The following is a 19,189-nucleotide window of genomic DNA, read 5'->3' as shown; positions in this document are numbered from 1 at the left end:
AAACGTGACAAAACTCCACAACATACAATTGAGTACAAATAGAAACAATCAGACGAAAGAAGACAAATACAGCCTAAAGACAATATCCAAACCCATACACATAGTCTATTGAGGATTCAAGATCAGTCATCTCCAGCATTGGAAGGAGGCCGAGTGGAAGGTCCGGATGGGGTTTGCGACGGAGTAGTTTTTGTACTCGACACCTTTGACGACGCCTTTGATGTTGCTTTTGACGTTGCCTTCGATGCTGCCTTTGACGGTGTCTTAGACGGCGCCTTAGATGTTGCTTTCGAAGGAGTCTTAGACGGAGCTTTCGAAGGAGTCTTTGAAGGCGCTTTCGAAGGTGTCTTTGAAGGTGTCTTTGAAGCCCCTGCTGCTTTCTTACCGCCACGGGGCTTCTTAGTTCCCTTTGCTTTCGGCGTCTTAGTTGCTGCTGTATACTTCAGTCAGTCATCTCTTCTATTCACTAGAGTGGCGTACAAGACTTACCAGTCTTACTGCTCTTGGCTTTCTTCGGAGCCGGTTCATCAGGTGGCTCATCCCCATCGTCAGCAGACCTCTTCAATGGGTTCAATTCATTCTGGAACTCTGGAATGTCATCGACGTCCGGCTTGAGGTCATCATCGGAGTCAGTTTCGCTCTGGTACTGATAATTTTGATCGACGACTCGGTTGCCGATGTACAGGGCTCTTCGTTGGCGACCTTCCGGGGTGTCATCCCAAGGGAGACCAGGCGCTGTCCATTCGCCTGGGAAAGGCGGCAGGCCCTCGTACGGAGGCCAGGGGATATTGAACCATTCATCGTTCTCTGGGTTGTTGGGGTCAGAACGCCAGACGGAAGCCTGGCGGTCCTTGGAGTGGGTGGGATACATGGTGCGCATGTAGGTTGGGTAGCGGTTAAGGAATGTCTCCTTGATGGAAGTAAGTGTTCCAGGGAGTTTGGAAACAGGAATCCAGCCGCTACGATTGGGAAGATTCTTTGTTGAGCCCAAGCCGTTACGAATGCGGCAGCATCTGGTTTTGTCTATGTGAGCCTGCGAGATGTTAGTAGTGTTTGTGGCATGGAGCTGTAAGATACTACTGACCTGTACCTCACCCGTGCGACCGATAGGCGACCGATTTGGACTCTTTGGCCGCCTCAGTGGCGCCTTTCGGAGACACTTTGAACAGTACATCTTATCGTCGGGATCAAAGTCGGGGTCCTCAGGGCCAAGTATCTTCACCCAGTCAGGGGACTTGGCTCGACGACGGAATCGTCGCCCGCGTTCTCCCTTCTCCTCTTCATAATCATCATCCTCATCACCTTCATCCTCATAATCCCCATCGTTGTCCCCTTTAGGTCGACGGCCCTTTTTAGTAGATCGGCCTCGGCCTACAGTGTTGGAGCTCTTAGACCCACTACCACCGGCTTCGCCATCCTCATCAGCATACTCATCGTCGCCATCGTCCCCGCCCTCGCTCTTATCATCCTCCTCATCACCAACATCTGGGTCAGCAGTCTTAGCAGCTGCTTTAACCTTAGACTTCTTGGGTGTTTTTTCGGACCGTCTACCACGAGAGACGCTAGAACCACTCAACTCTTCGGTGCCTGAATCATGATCCGGCGGCGGAGTGTGGGGAGCCCGGGGAGCCGCCCTCTTGTTGTCCCCGGATTTCTTAGATACCACCACTGCAGACTTCTTAGATCCACTAGACTCAGCATCGGTGAAATTGGTATCGGCCGAGGTATCCATCTCATCTGGGTCCACAGCTTGGGACTCTTTGGAGGTTTCCTTTCGCTTAGGCTTAGAAGAAGCAGGCTCTAGAGTGGGCTTGGGGGTAGGCTTCAGACGACGAAGCTTGATAGGAGCTGTCTTAACACCACCATCTTGCCCATCATCGCCATCGTCTCGCTTGTCGTCGCCATCATCCCCAGAATCATCGTCATTACCATCGCTCGCTTGGTCTTCCTTGTCAACCTCTTCGTCTTCTTCTTCAGAAGAAGAGACTGTAGAAATCTCCTTAGGATGATTGACGCGGATGTGATGACGATACTGTTTGTGAGTCATAGACCCTACGTAAGCACCGCACTTCTCAAAATAGGCGCACTTCTTGAGAGGTTGTGTGGCATCAGCCGGTTGGTCCTGATTGACCTGAGGAGATGTGGATTGACCAGCGACGATCTGGGTAGCACCAGGCGGACGAGTAGTAGTACGAGAAGCACGCTGGTCTACCATAGGCTCTAGGATATCCCACAGCTGGTAGACGTGGCAGTCAAAGTGCTTGATACACTCATCAACACGGCGTGGTATGAGGGCCCGGACGCCATCCTTGTCCTTCTCGCCGTACTCATAGAAGCTTAGCTTGCAGAACGGACACGCTTCGAGCTTGAAGTCAGTGTGGTAGTTCTTGAAGTGAGTCCATACGCCATGGGAGCTGAGATGTTCAAGATGAGGAACAGCGCATTCCGGGATCGGGCATTTCTTGGGAGGATCTTGAACAGCAGTGGACCCGAAATTGTCATACCAGTCAAGGAGGGGGTATGTGAGGAGGCGTGGGGGCTCCTTAAGCTTGTACTGTGGTCCCCATGACCTGATCTCTTCCGCGAACGCCTCTCTAATAAGATTGGCGGGGGCTGTTGCAGGTGCAGCTGTCGATTGTGTCTGGAAAGGATTGGACACATCGCTTGTGGCAAACGGATTCTTGGCCGAGGCTGCATTTGTTCTCAGTGGCACCGATATTTTGTTGCCTCTCTGATTACAATAAACATTCATCTTACTCACTTCATCTGGGTGCTTGTCTCCCAAGTGCTTGATCTGCTGATCCTTGTCCCACCAGCCAAATAGAGCGTTATCGCAGAAAGGACACTTGCGCTTTGCATGGGCGGTCAGAAAATGGACGTTCAATTCTTCATCCTGATCGAGTCGCCAAGTGTAGCTGCAACCCTTAAAGGGACACATATTTGTACGCTTCAAAAGCATGTTGCGCAAGTCCCAAAAGCCACCTTGTAGTTCGGCTTGCTCCGTGGGCGTCAGGACAGCCTTTGAAAACATAGGGACATTGCCAGAAAGGCGATGGATCTTCTCAGCCGGTGCTGCGGTGAGAGGAAACCCGATTTCAATATCTGCTGGCCAGGCTCGTTGATCTTCAGTGGTGAAGATGCTGGGTTGCGTGGACCACGTGTGCGCTCGATCATCAGGTCCAGCAATGTTGCCGGTCTGTAAGAACCTTGCAGGCTTGGAAGTAGGAGCAGATGGTGGGGGAACGGCCTCTTTAGACTTGTTCTCGGGCCCTTTCTCGGGCTCGTTCTCAGGCTCTTTCTCAGGCATGTCGTCGAGATTGTTCTTTTCAAGGAGTCTTGGATCATGCTCATCCTCGTCCATTACATCAGCGTCGCCACTGATGTTCTCTTGACGAAGACTTGGGAGTCCGACCTCTTCCATTTTCTCATCTCCATCATCGTCCTTATCATTTCCACGGCCGCCGTCTTCTCCAATGGCTTGCTCATCGTCGCTTTCGTCGCCAAACAGGCTGTACATAGACTGACGCCGAGGTTTAGTTCCCTCGACCGGGCCACGCGTAAAGCCACCATGGTTTTCAGGTTCGGTGTCACGGATTGCGAATCCTCTAAATCGAGGCTGGCTAGTTGCCAAGATACCGATGTCGTAGACCGGGTCACCGTCTGGAGTCACCGCACCTTGCATTACCAGGGTGGAAGGCAACCGAAGACTATCTGGACCGCCAACCGACTTGTTCCTGACCTTGAGTAGTGGACGTGCTTTAAAAGCTTCGGCCCTCTGTCTGGACATGGGAGACCAGGTTTTGTTGCGCCCAGAGTGTGAAAGGTCGTCCTTCGGGTCGATCGTCTTTAGTGGCACTGGGTCTGCAGGGTATCCCGCAAGTGTGTCGATAGACTGGCCATCTAGATCTTGTAAATGGAGAGCATCCCGTCTGAAACCACCTCCACTCATCTCATCCTGCCTGAGGGCTTCCTGGTCGAGTCTCAAACCCCAAAGGTTGCCCTTGTCTATGGAGGTAGACCAGTTTGTATACTTCGGGTTCTTCACAATGGAGACAGTTATGATAGGGGATGTAATTGACATTCTGATGCTGTGCCAATCGTCATCTGTCGCATCAGATCCAATGAAATAAGACGGCGAGTCCATGTCTTGGACCTGAAGAGTCTCAAACGAAGGTGTCTCCGTCAGCAAAAAGCAGCTTTCTTTGAGATCTTCTTCCTCGAAGTCAGGAGGTGCCACCAACACGTACAGTTCCCTGATGGCGTCAAGAAACTGGTCCACTGTCGATGTCAAACGAGGCATCTCAACAGAGAAATCTCCCCCACTGTACCAACCTGGGAAAAGACGACAGTGTCCGGGACGCCAATTCACATGGACAGTTCTGTAGAAGTTCGGAGATTGTTCCAGCTTGCTGCCAAGGCTCGTTGGGACATCTTGGTGAGGGATCCCTGGAATACTCATCTTCCACGATTTCAAATCGCGTCGAGGCTTAAGCTGAAGGCCTTCAATGCGAAACTCGCCAGTCGTTTTTTCTTTGTGGCCTTCAATCAGAAATACCGAGTCGATCTTTCGGCAGACAGATGCATCAAAGGCTTCAGCGGTCATCTCACAGATCTGTCGGTATGCCTGGTCAAATGGCGCCGCAGCAGCATCTAACCTTCGCGAGATAAGATATGGGTTGGGACTAGGGTAGTAGTTGGGCATGAGGATAGCTTCCAAACCAGCACTAAGCCAGCAACATTGAACCATCCAGCTGGCACCAGGATTGTTCCTTGGGTGTAGCAATTCCCAAACCCATTGGGGTAAACCCATGGCACCGTAGACAATAGGGACAGTCCAACCAGTCTTGGGCTTGTTCTTGTCAACAAGTCGAAACAAGGCATGATGATGCGCCGAGGTCTCAGGTGCACCGAAAAGGACGTTCAAGGTTTTGGTGAAGTGAGCGTTGTACTGATTCGACCCATATTTACCAATCGTAAATGTTTGTGTCTTGGTCTTGGGGAAGGCCATGTAGGCATAGCTAACCACTTCCTCCTCAGGACCATTCGGAGCATGGCCAAGAGAACGTCCAATTCTGACTGTGTCTGATTGAAGATTGCCAGCGATAGGCTCCCAATGCTGCGGGCCTTTGTTGATTTCGGTGTGTATGTTATCGGCGAAAAGAACACAGCAATCCTTGTGAGACATCGAGCTGTCGGCGAAATGCTTTTGAAGAAATGCTACAGCAGGACTGTCTTTCTTCAGAGGTAGTTGGTCGTGAATCACTTGTGGCTTATATGCGTTCACATCGTACCACAACAGAGAAAAATCTTTCTCTTCGTGATCCTCAGCCTGCAATAGCTGGCGTAGAACTTTCGAGAAAGACCGCCACTTTTGAGGAACAAAAGGCAAGCGACCGTACAGGCCGTGTAAATATGTCCATCCGTCTGAGAACAGCGCGGGTGTTTCGTCTTCTGGGATGTAATCATCGCTCCAGGCCATGGGATCATTGTCGTCTCCTCCTCCACGAAGGCCCAGTGTTGGTTCCATAGCCCTCGGGAGTGGCAGAGGGTAGTTCTTCGCTTCGTTGGCTCCAAATTGTCAGTTATGAATATGAGTGTATCGGCAAGTCAACTTACATTTCAGACTGTCCTTTCCCCAGTTGCGACGGTCGTGCGCTGTAAGGAAATGCAATGGCGGCCTGACATTATATCTGGGAACCTCTTTCTCATCGAGTCCCATCATCTTGGCAATCTCTTCGAGAGGATTATCGACAGGGGCCGCGGGTAGGCCAAAGTACATTATAGTGAGCCTTGTCGCCAGAGAGTCTTGGACGCCCTTGAAGCGACCATCAAGTAATGCGTTGTATCTCTTCGTATTGGCGACTTGCATCTCTTTGACGTCGGCACGTTCAGCGGGCGCCAGCATGCGATACTGGTGATGGGTGAAAGATTTCCTTATAATATCCTCGATGGAAGTTTCTGTCGTCAAGGCATTGGTAAAATACCTATGTACCTTTGCCCATCGCTTGCTTTTCGGATCGATCATGAGGTTGATACGCTCTGCCGGCGGATCGGGTTGCTGAAGCCAGCTGTCCGAAACCGTTGTCGCCAAGGACGTTGAGACATCAGTGAGCTTCTCCATCGCGTGGACTGACCAGGCGATGGTCGACAAAAGAAAGTGCTGGCCAAAACGAAGGCTAGGCAGAAAGTCGCGTGTCTTTGGGTATAATAAAAGATGAAAGAGCAGACACAAGGGAACAAAACTCAAGGAAGAGGGTGTACAAATGCGCCGAGATCAGTTAAGTGAGGAAAGAAAAGAAAGGAGAGAGAGAGGATAAAAATAAAGAGAATATAAACGGAAGAAAGGACAAATGAATGACGGGATGTACGATATGTTAAGTCCCAAGCTATGAATGTGCGTCTGTGAGAGTACAGCTGGGTGGGAGACCGCACAGGCCCGAGTGAAATGCCATTGTTCTCGATGCTGGTATCTGACGCATACCGAATGTGGTTTCTGGTGGTGTCGAGGACAAAGAGAAGTACTTGGCTCTTTGACAAGCTGTTTGAGTGGTCTGTGTCTCTGTTGTCCTTAGCCGGCATCACCGTTGGTTCTTTGAGGTTAGTTGCCTTCGAAGTTCAGACACTAAGCAACTGAATGTTGTAGGGTCGTACATCAACATAAGCCTGGCAAGAAACAGTAGATCATTTGGTAGTGTCGACAATGCAAGAGGCCATCGCGATCTGAGGGAGCGTAATCGCAGAACAGCAACGAGTGTCAATGGCCGTGTTGTTGACATTGGTAAATCCGACGCCTGACTCAACCCAAAACGGGTTCACAATAGCGTCTGTTTTCACAAATTTAGCAACAAGCAACGCCAAAGCTTCCAGTGCCTTTTGGTCAAGCCACAATCCAACCTCTCGTGCCTCGTTCTAATTGAGGGTGGGTATGTTTCTTTGTTTCCTTTCCAGACGTAGTCATCCGAAAGGAGGGGAAGCTGAGCCAATGTGAACAAAGAAACCGAACCTCAATGAAGCATCAATAACGCGAAGCAATCTAGCTACTCGGCGCGCCTTTGTTAAGAGAGGTCCCAGAGAATCTCGAAATCACGAAAAGGCAACGATCGAGGTCGTGAATGAAGTCGTTCATTATGTTATTGTACGTTCCTTTGTTTCGCGTCTCAATTCATATGCTGTCGCACCAAATCTTCCAGTTTCTCCTGGCAATCTGCAAAGTAATTGATAGCCTGGATGATCTTACCTTCACTCGTGCCAAACCCGCTTCTGGTGAAAGCCATTCTCCATTTACTTTCATTTTTGACCAGTGCATTGTAGTCTCTTGTCTCCCAGCTCTTGTTGTCGGGACCTCGGGCAAAGTAATCCCCAAGCTTTCCGTCCCATCCAGACATGTTGGAAGAAGCAAGTCCGTTAAGCAAATTCGGGGAGATTGTAATGTGCTGGATACCTGAAAGCTGCATAACTTCATCGACTGATGTGAGCGACGCGGCTAGAACTTGCGTGCGGAACGAGTGTTTGACGTAGTAAGCCTGCGCTTCACGACAAAAGTCAAAGGCTTTGTGTTTGTCAACGTATCTGGGATTGTTAGACCAGTGACGGCGACGGGTCAAACGGCAACTCACCCTGCTTCGAAATGAACCTTGAGCTCATTGACATAGGGCGCAATATAAGTGCATTGTGCATCGGCAGCCAATGTCGCTTGTTCCATGCAAAACATTGTCGTCGCAAGTGTAGCGATGCCTTTCGTTTCCAACGCACGACAAGCTTCAAGGCCTTCCCAAGTGGCAGGGATTTTAATGCACACTCTCTTCGTATCAAACTCGGGTGCCAGCATCTTGAAGATATTGACGATTCCTGAACAACTGTAAATATGTACCATGACAAAGGGCGGGGCACATCTTACTGTGAGCATCGCTTATTGTACCGTCAGTTGAATAAGACAGTTTCGGGTTGGTCTGAATGTGCACGTAGCCCATCACGTTTGGGACAATTAGCAGTTGCAATTTGACCATCTTTTCAGGTAGTTAGCAGTGTGCATTGTTCCAGTGTCTAGTGTCGTACCAAGATCTGAACAACGAATTCCTCAAATGTCGCAGATCCTTGAAACTCTTTCAAAGACCGTCGGGCCTCCTCGATGGCATCTTTGACCAAACCGCCGTGATGCAAAAGAGGCTCCCCGGCAAGTGGCCTGGAGATCTCGGAGAATGCAATTGCCTAAATAAGTATTAACATGGTATCGAAAAAGAAATCGAAAACCTACCTGATTGGAAGTACAGTCCACAAAGGGACCCAACTGATTAGCAACTACATGCAAGTCAGTCAGTGTATAAAAGGTGAGCGCTTGGATCCGTACCATTAGCATCAAGGGTATCGCAATCGACCTGAGTGGTCTGTCGAAGGGCGTCCAACAGTGTCGTCATTTCGCGAGGTTGAAAGATGAATCACTAAGTAACTGCCGAAAAGACAAAATATTGTATTTTGCTATAAATGCGATCCAAGCCGGGTGTCGAGATATTTCACTCACTCAGAGCTGAACTAACCCCCACTAAAGACGCCAGCATTCGCTCGGCTTGACTTCCCAAACAACCATCAGCTTAGGTGGTCTTTCGCCTCCATTTCCACTATTGCTGGGTCGCTTTCGTAATAAACATCGCATTAGGAAGGGTTTCTTTTGACCCAGCCAGTGGATGAATAGCAACTTTCTGGGCCAATCTCGAGATAATTATATGGTCATGCGGGGAAATGGTGGGTCAAGGTGGTGGTGGTTCTTGAAGTAGACTCCATCGCTGTACTGCAACTTCCTTTTCGTGGAAGAATAAACCGAGGGCTCGAACCGGTGATTGTCATTCTGCAACTATAACTGACAACAAGGGTCTCTTGTGCTTGAAAATGCTTGACGACATTGGGTTTAGGTAGCGGCGATCAATGAGAATCCATGGATTAGGAATGAGCTGAAGTTGGGGAAGCCTCCAACTGGTTCTGCACGTGACGTATCACGTTTCCCTTCCCCAGGAATTTCCCGATTGGGTCATCCATCCGAGAAATCTGCCATCCCATAGCAGATCGAAGTCGAACCACTCCGCCATTAAGCTCAAAGCTCAAGCTCAGCTCACGCTCGTCCTCTACTCGGCGTGTCGCTCATGGATTGAGTCCGAGTCTCCTCCCAGCTCAGGACGACCATGAACCCATTCGCCACGCCATAATGCGACCACCAAGATGCCTCTTCCCCGCCGCGGAGATCCTCCTCAAGGCTCCTCCAAGCAGACGGTGCATGTCCTCTGCCGCAGCCTTCCAACCGCCCAGAATAGTCGCTACCATACCCTGGAAGAGCTCTTCGTTTTTTCTATCGAATAGACTGTTTGATCGATCAACATGCCTCGATTTCGTCGTACTGCGCCGTGCCAATGGCATTCGCTCGACCTCTGCCTCTGCTTCCACCACATCCGACTCGACATTATCTTCCTCCCCTACGGCGAATCATCCTACCTCTACGTATACGGAACATAAAGTTTCTCCTCATCGTAAACGACAAGCTCAACGTCGCGAAAAAGCAGCAGCCGAAGCCGCAGCAGCCGCTGCTCGAGGCGAAAAGCCGCTTCCTCCCGATGCATCCTCTTTACTCGCAGCTCACGCTGCTTCGCAAACCAGTCCTTTACGCCGTCATCTCTCCGCATGCCTGTCGCTCGCCAAGCCCCGATTGACTATGCTTGTTGTTCTTACCGCCATGGCGACATACGCTTTATACCCAGTACCTGAAATGCTCTCGCCGAGCACTACCGAGACGCCGAGTTTGAGTCCTTTAACATTATTATTTCTCACGATTGGCACCACGTTATGCTCAGCTAGCGCCAATGCCTTGAACATGCTTTACGAACCCTCAACAGACGCCAAAATGACTCGAACTCGAAACCGACCTCTGGTGCGAAATCTCATCTCCAAGCGAAGCGCAGTTTTGTTCGCCATTCTATCTGGATTCGTTGGAACGGGCGCTTTATACTTTGGCGTTAACCCTACCGTTTCCGGACTAGGTTTTGCCAATATTGTTATTTACGCCGGGATGTATACACCTCTCAAGGCTGTCACGGCCTTCAATACCTGGATTGGCGCTGTGGTAGGTGGTATTCCTCCCCTGATGGGCTGGGCTGCGGCTGCTGGTGAAACAGCAACCAAGGACGGCTCATGGCGTGAGTTGCTATTTGCTAGCGATGGATCCTCTATTGGCGGTTGGGTAATGGCCGGCCTCCTATTCGCATGGCAGTTCCCCCACTTCATGGCTCTCAGCTGGCCAATCCGTGAGGAATACAAGAAAGCCGGTCTTCGCATGCTAGCGTGGACGAATCCCGCTCGCAACGGTCGTGTCGCTCTGCGATACAGCTTCGTTTTCATCCCGCTCTGTTTGTCTCTTTGCGCTGCAGGAGTAACAGAGTGGTCATTCGCCGTTACCAGCTTCCCAATCAACGCCTGGCTCATTCGAGAGTCCGTGCGCTTTTGGCGGTACGAGGGCAACAAAGGAAGCGCAAGAGGTCTTTTCTGGGCCTCTGTTTGGCATCTTCCCGGTGTCATGATCCTTGCTCTATTACACAAGAAGGGAATGTGGAGCAGGGTCTGGAGAAGCGTGTTTGGTGAGGAAGAAGGAGAGTGGGAGGAGGAAGAGCTCAACGAGATGATGAGCATGGCCGTGGTAAACACGAACAGCCATGCACAAAACCAGAAACCAGTGCGATGATGTGTAGGATAAATGAACGAATACTGTAACAACAATTGTACGTATGTACTGGGAGGTAAATCTAGCATTTTGGCTGTTGCATTGCTATTTCCACAGCTCATATATCACCAATGTATTATCTCAAGACCAAATTTCAAGACATTTCGAGAATATCGCTTGACAATCAAACGTGTCAATTCATTGCAAAAACAAGATGCGCTACTAAATCCACATGCTTCCTCATGTCATGGTATCTATATCTCTAGTATACAAAGGAGATGTACGTTGACTATTTCTCGTCGCCACCATTTTAAAACAAAAAAGACAGTAAAGACATTGCAAGCCCAAAACAAAAAACCATGCGTTATTGTCATTATAATCGCCCAGAGCGCCATAAACACCAGTGTGGCCCACGCTGCTCGCCATGCAGTAGAGAGAGTTTTGTGCTGAATTACAAAGACTGACAGAAGGAAAGGACGGCGAGAAGGGGGGAAGAAGCCTTGGTGAGGCTGGAGTTGTAGGAAAGATTCGCCAAGTTGTCAAGTCGGAAAATAAAAGAGTGATCAGGTGTTAGATACCTCGTCCTGGCCTGTTAATAAGGTTGCCGATGCCCATGTCCGAACTTTGAGGTCGCTGCGTCATGTATTGAGGGCTGTTCCCCTGGCTGTGACTACCGTGATGATGCCCATAAGCGTGTCCCACGCTGGCATTTGAGCTTACGCTCGATGAGTATCCGTGACCTCCATAGCCGGGAGCATAGGTAGGGGCGAGGTTGTATTGAACAGCGTTTGACATGTGTTGAGGCGGCATTTGCTGGAACGAGGTGTTGGCCGGGGCCACGAGGGAGGAAACACTCGTCTCGGGGCTGCTATTGCTATACGATGCGTCTAGTTCGTCAACCGGTGTCAGGCCCATTGAGACGCCGCTGTCGTCGTCATACCCTGAGAAAACGCCGGACTCAAGTCGGTCACGACGGGCTGCGGCGCGGGCGGCGCTTTGCAGGTTCTTGAGACCATTCGACATGCACTAGAACACATATTAGCAATCACTCATGTAGGGTCAGGGAGTCATTGATTACCTTGGCTTCGACGACGTTCCACTTCTCGCCTGTGCGGGCTGCGAGACCGCTCCAGATCTCTTTCCTCATGGCCATGTACTCCTTGGCCAAGCGTTGAAGCTTGATGTTGTCCCAGTCATCGGCACCCTTGCGCTCCAGCAATCGCTCATGACGCTTACGGCAGGCATTGGGTGTCTTGGAAGGGAAGTAGTTGGCTTGGATCTGTCCCCAGTTGAGGCCTTGCATGCGTGCGGTGAGCAACTGCTGGTCGTCTTGGGGTGTCCACGCTCCTGAGCTGGCTCGGTGCTGGACTGGCTCCTGAACTGGCTCAGGAATAGAGACAGGAGGGGCCGAAGATGTGGGGTATGGCTCGTATGTATGTTGTTGTGTTTGTGCTTGAAGAGCAAGTGAAGAACCAGCTGTGGTGCCCATGCCGTAGTAGTTGGGCACAGTCATACGCTGCTGATTGTACATTGGAGAAGGGGCCAGAGACACTGGGATCGCATTATAGCGATTCTGAGAGGAACTAGGAGCTCGAGTATGTTTCGGCATCATGGAGACGGATGTGTAGTAGCGAGTAGTAAAGGGATTCAGAGTGAATCCTTGTAACGAGATTACGGATTAAGCGTAAAATAGGGTGAGGCCAAATCGTCCGGGTCAACCGGTCTGGTCTGGTCTGGTGTGATTTGGTTCGGTCTTGAAGAGGCGGCCCAAAAAGAAATGGAGACTCGACCAAGCGAGAAGTCCTTTTTTTAGTCGTGTAAGTGGTAGCGAATGGGTTTCTAAGATGAGATCGGGTCAAGGAAACAAGCCCAATAGGTCAATAAAGCGACAGATGGAAAAGCGCCAAGTGAAAAATCCACAAAGTGACAGGAGTAGGAAAAAAGGAAATAAAGAAAAAAACAGAGAATATTGCTTGAGCGAAGGAAGAGTTGTTGTTGTGATGAGAATGGAGAAGGAAAGACGAGGCCAAGGGAAGGCCGGATATGAAGCAGCTTTAATGTCCCAGGACGAGGGTCACGACATGGCAGGAAAGGACAAAGACCAATCTTGACTTGGGCGGCTCTGGCACTGAAACTCGAAGAGGAGCTGAAAGAGGCAATGAAACAACACACTCGTGTCTGAAAGAAGTGGTTTCCCTCAAACCGGTCGAGGATATTGGTCGGAAAGGCGTTTGTTTGAACAGTGGGCGGTTAAAGAGAAGACAATGGGCGGCTACAAAAAAAGAATTATGGATTAGTGTCTCCACGGTTGAACACAAGAAGAGATGATGTTCATCCGGTACTACGAGGTTTGAGCAAGCGCCAGCAGTCAAGGTTATGGCTATGGACTGTCTTGGTTAGAGGGGATGGGTCAAAAAGTTGGATAACAAGAGACAAAGCTAGAAAGGAAAAGGCAGGATCTCGACAGCCAGCCGATCTGCATATGTCCGTCAGGCCCATGACAGTTTGAGCGCCTGGGGAAATTGAACGGGGTCGCTGCATTGCATGTGGTGTGAAGACAAGACAAGAAGAAGCGCGAGAGTGACAGGGACGTAGGAGCGGGAAGACTAAGGCAAGGTGGGAAGAGCAAGGATGCGAATCATAGTTGCACCGGCAGATGAAACAAGGAAAGGTGTCTCGATGACCTCGAATGTCATTCCACTCAAAGAGATGAGCAGCTGAGCAAGGTCTGTTTGTCTTCAATACAAAGGCTTCTTGGTGTTTAGATGAAGAGTGTGGATCTCTGCGGCCACTAATTGGACCGTTAGTTCTGGAGGCGCGCGTCTAAGTCAAATTAGGCGACTCCCGAAATAGTTAGGTCGTCTATTTTGAGATCTTTGGCGGGTCTTTAACTGGCTAAGTACCGACCCATACATAATTGGTGGAAAGGTACTTCTCATCCATCAAAAGATGAGCGCTTGCAATGGGTCTTGGAACAGGTCACTCAGCGTATAACAAAGCAGAGAATGGCATGTTTCAAGTCCTATAATGTCACATAATGACTTTTCTCCTACTTTACTTATTTATTAAACTTTGTCAATAAGTTTAAATAAAAGATATGATCATGTGCCGGTAAGACTTGCTGTCTATAGATCTGAATGCTAGGGGGGATAGGACAGGCGTGGGGGAGCTCTTAGCGTCCGTCAACTGTGGCTCCTACTGTGGCCAATTCAGGGGATCACGGCAGGGCAGGGCAGGTTCAATCAAATAATCAATCACATCGTTAATGACCGCTTCAATTGACAGACAACAAACAAGACAATTAAGCTTCAGCTTTGATCCTATTCTCCAATACCAGTCGCTTAATACCTCTAGCAATGAAATATTGTTCACTGAAGAGGCTGTCCCTATAGCCCCCTCCCCATGCGCCAAACCCGTCAGTCTTCATTAACGCGTCCTCGCAACGCGATGTCCTCTTCAATACAGGGCTCTCTGCGTCTACAAACAACCAGCCACAACGACGTAGAGAGCACCAAGACCAAAGCCATATCAACTGTCAACATCATAAATGGTAATCAAGAAAGGACACCAAAGTCTGAGTCAGTAGAGGCCCCTGTCAGGTTGCAAGCTGTCAAGTCCCCCGTCAGACTGCCAACCTCCAGCTGCCTTGATGGTCTCCAAAGCCATGACCTTTCCGATACGGAGATCGCAAACAGACTAGACTGGTGTGTGCACGAATCCACAGCGGGTAAGCGTGTGGGCGATTTGTCTCGAACTGTTCTGCAACTTACGGGCATGTGGCCATGGGACTTTGCCGCCGGTTTCTTACCCAAAAAATGGGATATCAAAATCTTGGAGGATATCAGACGGCTGTTGAGAAGCGTCTGTAAAAGCGCTGGAATTGACGGTCCTGGACCTCATACCAAAATTGTGCAAAACTTCCTTCTAGGGTGCGCAAAGAAGCGTGATTCGCGATGCCTGCATCTTCAACATAGCGACGTACTGAATGCCATCAGCCACTTCAGCGCAGACTTTTACACGAAAAGGGGAGCAACAAAACCCATCCATACTCCTCCTGTCCAGCGTCAGGCCGAGCAAATAATAGTGCAGGGGTCTGATGAGGAAAGCGGTAGTGATGAGAGTGATGATGATCAAAACGAAGCTATTGAGATACCCGATTCACAAAATGAAGGGGAAGATTGGACCGGCCACGACTTTGATGACAGTATTGGCCCAACAGATCAAAATGAGACGGCCACTGTGACGGTGAAACGTTCCAGGTCACCCTCGTTGACTACTTTACTGGAGAAGCGTCCACGGACAACGGGTCCAAGCCATCCATACCACGATACCAATGCTACGATACTTCAAGACCCAACACCGCCAAGCAATCTATGCGATAATAGAAATGCCACAGTGGTCCAAAATGCGGCTGTAAGTGAGCCCTTTTCACCTCTTCGACCGCTCTACTGACTTTTGTAGTTCCAAAGTAGCACAATACCAGCACGGCGCTCAAAGACCATTGTGAATCTTGTTGATGAGTTTGAAGTGATTGAAGTGGAAAAGCGGAAAGAGCTCGATATCGTCACTCATTCACTTCACGAAGTCAGGACCTCGATCGAAGATAGCGAGGCCAATGAAGAAAAACTAGGCAGCGAGAAAGTTCAAAAATTATGCGCAGACGTCAAGGCGTACGAAATAGAAAGGGAGAAGATAATAAAAGGCATGCGCTTCGTCGAGGAGCACCGCGAGGATATGGCCATGAGTGCCAACGACCTCGAAAAAGCAATGCACAAGTACAAAACAAGACTTGAAGAGTGCGACCGCTTGATCGCCCAGGCTGACTCGGACGTGCTGGAGGAGCTAGAAGTTATTGCGCAAAACGACTTTAACCGACGGGCTGAAGAGCAGCGGTTGAAGTCTCGCGGGCAAGAGCTCCTCCAGGAGGTGCAGTATTCCGCCGCTGTGAAAACGTTGATGAAACTGGGGCCGTCTGGAATGGCAACCCTACTAGCCAAACTGGAGACAAAGAATGTGTCCCTGATTGCTATGGCTGAGGAAGTCATGATAGAGCGTGCTGTTTCGTCTCTGGATAGGATCTTTAGGAATAACGAACCACGACAGTAGAGATAGGCAGCGGAATGATATATCGACCAGGCAACCCGCATCCTCACAGGGACTTATGATGACATGAAAAAGATTATTATATTAAGGGCATTACATTTCGCGGAGGTAGTCGATTCTACCAACTTATAATTATTAATGGGAATATAGTTGTATGAAAATTCGTTGAAGATAATTAACTAAGTTCCAGCTCTTTGTCTTTACTTAGCTGTGGTTGTCCAACTACCCTGCACTGCTTGACATGGGCGGTAACCTGCTTTGCATTCGTAGTGAAAGAGTTGGCCTTGTCTTGTATGACATGAAAGACCCAAAAGATTAAACAAACTTCTGACTTCATTTAAAATTATTACAAAGCTTGCAGCAATTCTTTATGTATTGCTGCCTATCTTCTGTGCTCCGGTGACTCGTAGTTAGGTGACCGGCCAAAATGTTGACCGGGCTGGCATGTAACCCTCTGGCGTCTTTGTTCAACACCAAACATTTCCTCCTGCTTAAAACCCTTAATGTTGTATACCATAATCCAATAGGCTATAAAGTCTCACATGGGAACATTGGCTTGTGGATACAGCAGGGCTTACATGCATATGAGCATCAGGATACGCTGCTAGAAAAGTCGGCTGCTGGTTATTAGATAGGTAGCAGAAAAAATGCTTCTAGGTCTTAGGTTATAAAAATAAATAGTCTAAGAGCTATAGTCTAAGGAGCATAAAGTGGCCTACTAATGTCGTCTCTTATGCTTTCAGTGGCCAACTTTTCTAACAGCCTGAGTGAGCTTTAATACACATCTAGAGTGAGGCTGTAATATACTGACAATTGTAGAGTCAAATGGTTACCTTTTTGAATCTGGTGTTGGCGTTGGCGTTGGTGTTAGTGCTGCAGTGCAATGTTCATCCCGCAATTCACCTGCACTGCCAGAGAATTGGCAAGTGCCTACGGTTATCATGGTATTAACTTGCAACCCCAAACAACTTTTCTTATCTTCTCTTCTTTTCTTTTCGTCTTTCATTTTATTGATAACTTTTTGTTACACTAATTATCATCATCTCAGCAACATTTTTACCCTGGCCAGTCTAGTCTATCTATCCACCAACACCCAAACTACAACAAGACTGGACCAAGATGCCGTCCTCAGTCCGGAGGCAGAGTCAACGGTCGTCGCAGTTCGTAAAAGGAGCTGCAAACCATCTCTTGGAGGCCCTCTTGCCCGGCGGTGGCGGTATTTCCTCTATCGAATTCTTCGCCTACATCGCACCTTACTTCATCGCGATGGCCACAGATACCTTTTACAAGCAGTGTGTATCGACTATCGAGATTCAAGGACATGACGAGATCTTTACCTATGTTATGAACTGGGTTGCTCAGCATAATAGGCTATCCCGCCATAATCATCGCCTTCTTGCATCCAGCAGCGCTACCAGCACTAGTGACGAACTCTCTCGCGCCATGTTCGGTCGTCCCAGAACCAACGAGAATGATGAAGAAGAAGAAGAAGAAGAAGAAGATTTAGGTGATGATATCGACGCTTCGGCCAGTCTGGATCTTCTCCGTTCCAAGATCTCACTGTACAATGCGCGACCTCTGCACTGGACCCCGGCTGTCGGGACACACTGGTTCTGGTACGAGAACCGTCCCATCTCATTCATCAGAACTTCTCCCGCCGATGCAAGGATGCAATCCGGTATACGGTCTGAGGCCATCACCCTCTCTTGCCTAGGCAGAAACCCCGACATACTCAAACGCATCATCTACAACGCCCGCATCGACTACCTAGAGAAACAACGTGGCCGAACAAGCATCTTCCGCTCTACACAGACTCATGGACGCCATTGCTGGGCTAAATCCATATCCAAGCCCACCCGTCCTATGTTGACCATCGCCCTCGAGGAGCACATCAAACAGGGTCTTATTAAGGATCTCGCTCGCTACCTGAACCCGCGCACCAAAAAGTGGTATGCTACGCGAGGCATTCCTTATCGACGTGGCTATCTCTTTTCTGGCCCGCCCGGTACTGGCAAGACGAGCTTGGCGCTCGCAGCTGCTGGTCTCATGGGCCTCAACATCTACATGATCAGTTTATCGTCTCCCAATCTATCAGAGGACGCTCTTGCAGGCTTGTTCCAGGCCTTGCCTCGGACCTGCCTTGTCCTTCTTGAGGATATCGACGCAGCGGGTGTTACAGCCAAGAGAGTAAAGGAGAAGAAGCCCAAGGTTGAATCCACTGAAGGGTCCAGAAGAATAGGACCGGGCTACTATCCTTCTTCGCGAGACCCAATCACGCTATCAAGCTTACTCAACGTTCTCGACGGCGTGGGCGCACAGGAAGGTCGCGTCCTTGTCATGACATCCAACCACACCGAGAACATCGACCCCGCCCTCATACGACCAGGACGAGTCGACTATACCATCGAGTTTGGACTCGCATCCTTCGAGACCATCAAACAGCTATTCCAATTGATGTACGGGACTCCATACGCCGAAAGTGGAGTTGAACTCGACTCTGAGAAGATTGATGCGCTTTCTATTGGGTTTGCTCAGGTTATCCCAGAGCACACATTTACTCCCGCGGCGCTTCAAGGGTATCTTCTCATGCATCAGGATGACCCTGTTGAAGCTGTCGCTGATGCTGGGGCGTGGGTTGAAGAGCAGAAGCGTCTCAAGGAAATAGCTGAGGAGAACGACAAGACAGAGGACACGGATGAGCCCGAGGTAGACGCCAATGAGAAGGCAGACTATAAGAAAAAGTCAGAAGTAAAGGGCAAAATGAACGGAGTGGCTACTAACGGAGTGGCTACTAACGGAGTGGCTACTAACGGAGTGGCTACTGGTCTTGCGAACCGGTCCAAGACAGATGTATGAAACTTGGGGCTCTAATGAGCCGGAACTACATGACCAAAAGAAAGATCCTAGTTAATGGGTAGCAGGGAAAATGGCCTTCTGAGTCTTGGGATATAAATAAGTTGTAGTCTAAGAACTAGAGTCTAAGCGACATAAAGCGACCTACTAATTTCGTCTTTTATGCTTCCATCAGTCAATTTTTACGGTACCCTGATGCTATGTCCTAGTCAACTACCTTTTTGTGAGATGATATTGGGATAAAATTCCATAGAGTCCTACATGTTGTAATTCACAAGACTAACGACATCCTGGGATTCCCAGTGTCAGAAGATTTATGTCGACATCAACAACCCCATTCAGTTGACTATCCTTAGGATACTAAAAAAATTAGCTACTGTAAGCCTAAGAGATGAAATTAGTAGGCTATTTTATGCTCTTTAGACTATAGCTCTTAGACTTTTTATTTTTGTAACCTAAGACTTAGAAGTAATTGTTTCTGCTACCCACTAGACTGTCTATATAAAACTTTATTATCAATATCTCTAACACTAT

General features: G+C 49.2%; 6 protein-coding genes across 6 annotated transcripts; 3 read left to right on the top strand and 3 right to left on the bottom strand.

Annotated features, from left to right (window-relative positions):
• Window positions 1-122: 122 nt before the first annotated feature.
• On the bottom strand, window positions 123-6,121 carry FPOAC1_011343 (uncharacterized protein; the record flags this gene model as incomplete). Its single annotated transcript, XM_044855723.1, has 5 exons — window positions 123-433; window positions 490-1,033; window positions 1,085-2,691; window positions 2,758-5,568; window positions 5,617-6,121. 5 exons carry the CDS (start codon window positions 6,119-6,121, stop codon window positions 123-125), a joined length of 5,778 nt encoding a protein of 1,925 aa, XP_044703036.1.
• Window positions 6,122-6,481: 360 nt separating this feature from the next.
• On the bottom strand, window positions 6,482-8,414 carry FPOAC1_011342 (uncharacterized protein; the record flags this gene model as incomplete). Its single annotated transcript, XM_044855722.1, has 7 exons — window positions 6,482-6,590; window positions 7,238-7,569; window positions 7,617-7,848; window positions 7,898-8,006; window positions 8,056-8,208; window positions 8,255-8,298; window positions 8,348-8,414. Coding segments are annotated over 7 exons (1,046 nt in total), but the record flags the coding sequence as incomplete, so codon positions are not given.
• A 782-nt stretch (window positions 8,415-9,196) lies between these two features.
• On the top strand, window positions 9,197-10,720 carry COX10 (Protoheme IX farnesyltransferase, mitochondrial; the record flags this gene model as incomplete). The annotated part of the gene is made up of 1 exon (XM_044855721.1): window positions 9,197-10,720. One exon carries the CDS (start codon window positions 9,197-9,199, stop codon window positions 10,718-10,720), a length of 1,524 nt encoding a protein of 507 aa, XP_044703034.1.
• Window positions 10,721-11,269: 549 nt separating this feature from the next.
• Window positions 11,270-12,308, bottom strand: FPOAC1_011340 (uncharacterized protein; the record flags this gene model as incomplete). Its single annotated transcript, XM_044855720.1, has 2 exons — window positions 11,270-11,725; window positions 11,778-12,308. The coding sequence occupies 2 exons, from the start codon at window positions 12,306-12,308 to the stop codon at window positions 11,270-11,272; spliced, it is 987 nt and encodes a 328-aa protein (XP_044703033.1).
• Window positions 12,309-14,146: 1,838 nt separating this feature from the next.
• On the top strand, window positions 14,147-15,805 carry FPOAC1_011339 (uncharacterized protein; the record flags this gene model as incomplete). Its single annotated transcript, XM_044855719.1, has 2 exons — window positions 14,147-15,112; window positions 15,161-15,805. The coding sequence occupies 2 exons, from the start codon at window positions 14,147-14,149 to the stop codon at window positions 15,803-15,805; spliced, it is 1,611 nt and encodes a 536-aa protein (XP_044703032.1).
• Window positions 15,806-16,921: 1,116 nt separating this feature from the next.
• On the top strand, window positions 16,922-18,658 carry FPOAC1_011338 (uncharacterized protein; the record flags this gene model as incomplete). Its single annotated transcript, XM_044855718.1, has 1 exon — window positions 16,922-18,658. One exon carries the CDS (start codon window positions 16,922-16,924, stop codon window positions 18,656-18,658), a length of 1,737 nt encoding a protein of 578 aa, XP_044703031.1.
• Between the last annotated feature and the right edge of the window lie 531 nt (window positions 18,659-19,189).

Source organism: Fusarium poae, chromosome 4 (genome assembly GCF_019609905.1).
Source record: "Fusarium poae strain DAOMC 252244 chromosome 4, whole genome shotgun sequence".
Classification (NCBI taxonomy): domain Eukaryota; kingdom Fungi; phylum Ascomycota; class Sordariomycetes; order Hypocreales; family Nectriaceae; genus Fusarium; species Fusarium poae.
Note: the sequence above shows the minus strand (reverse complement) of the source record. Positions and strands in the feature narration are given on the sequence as shown.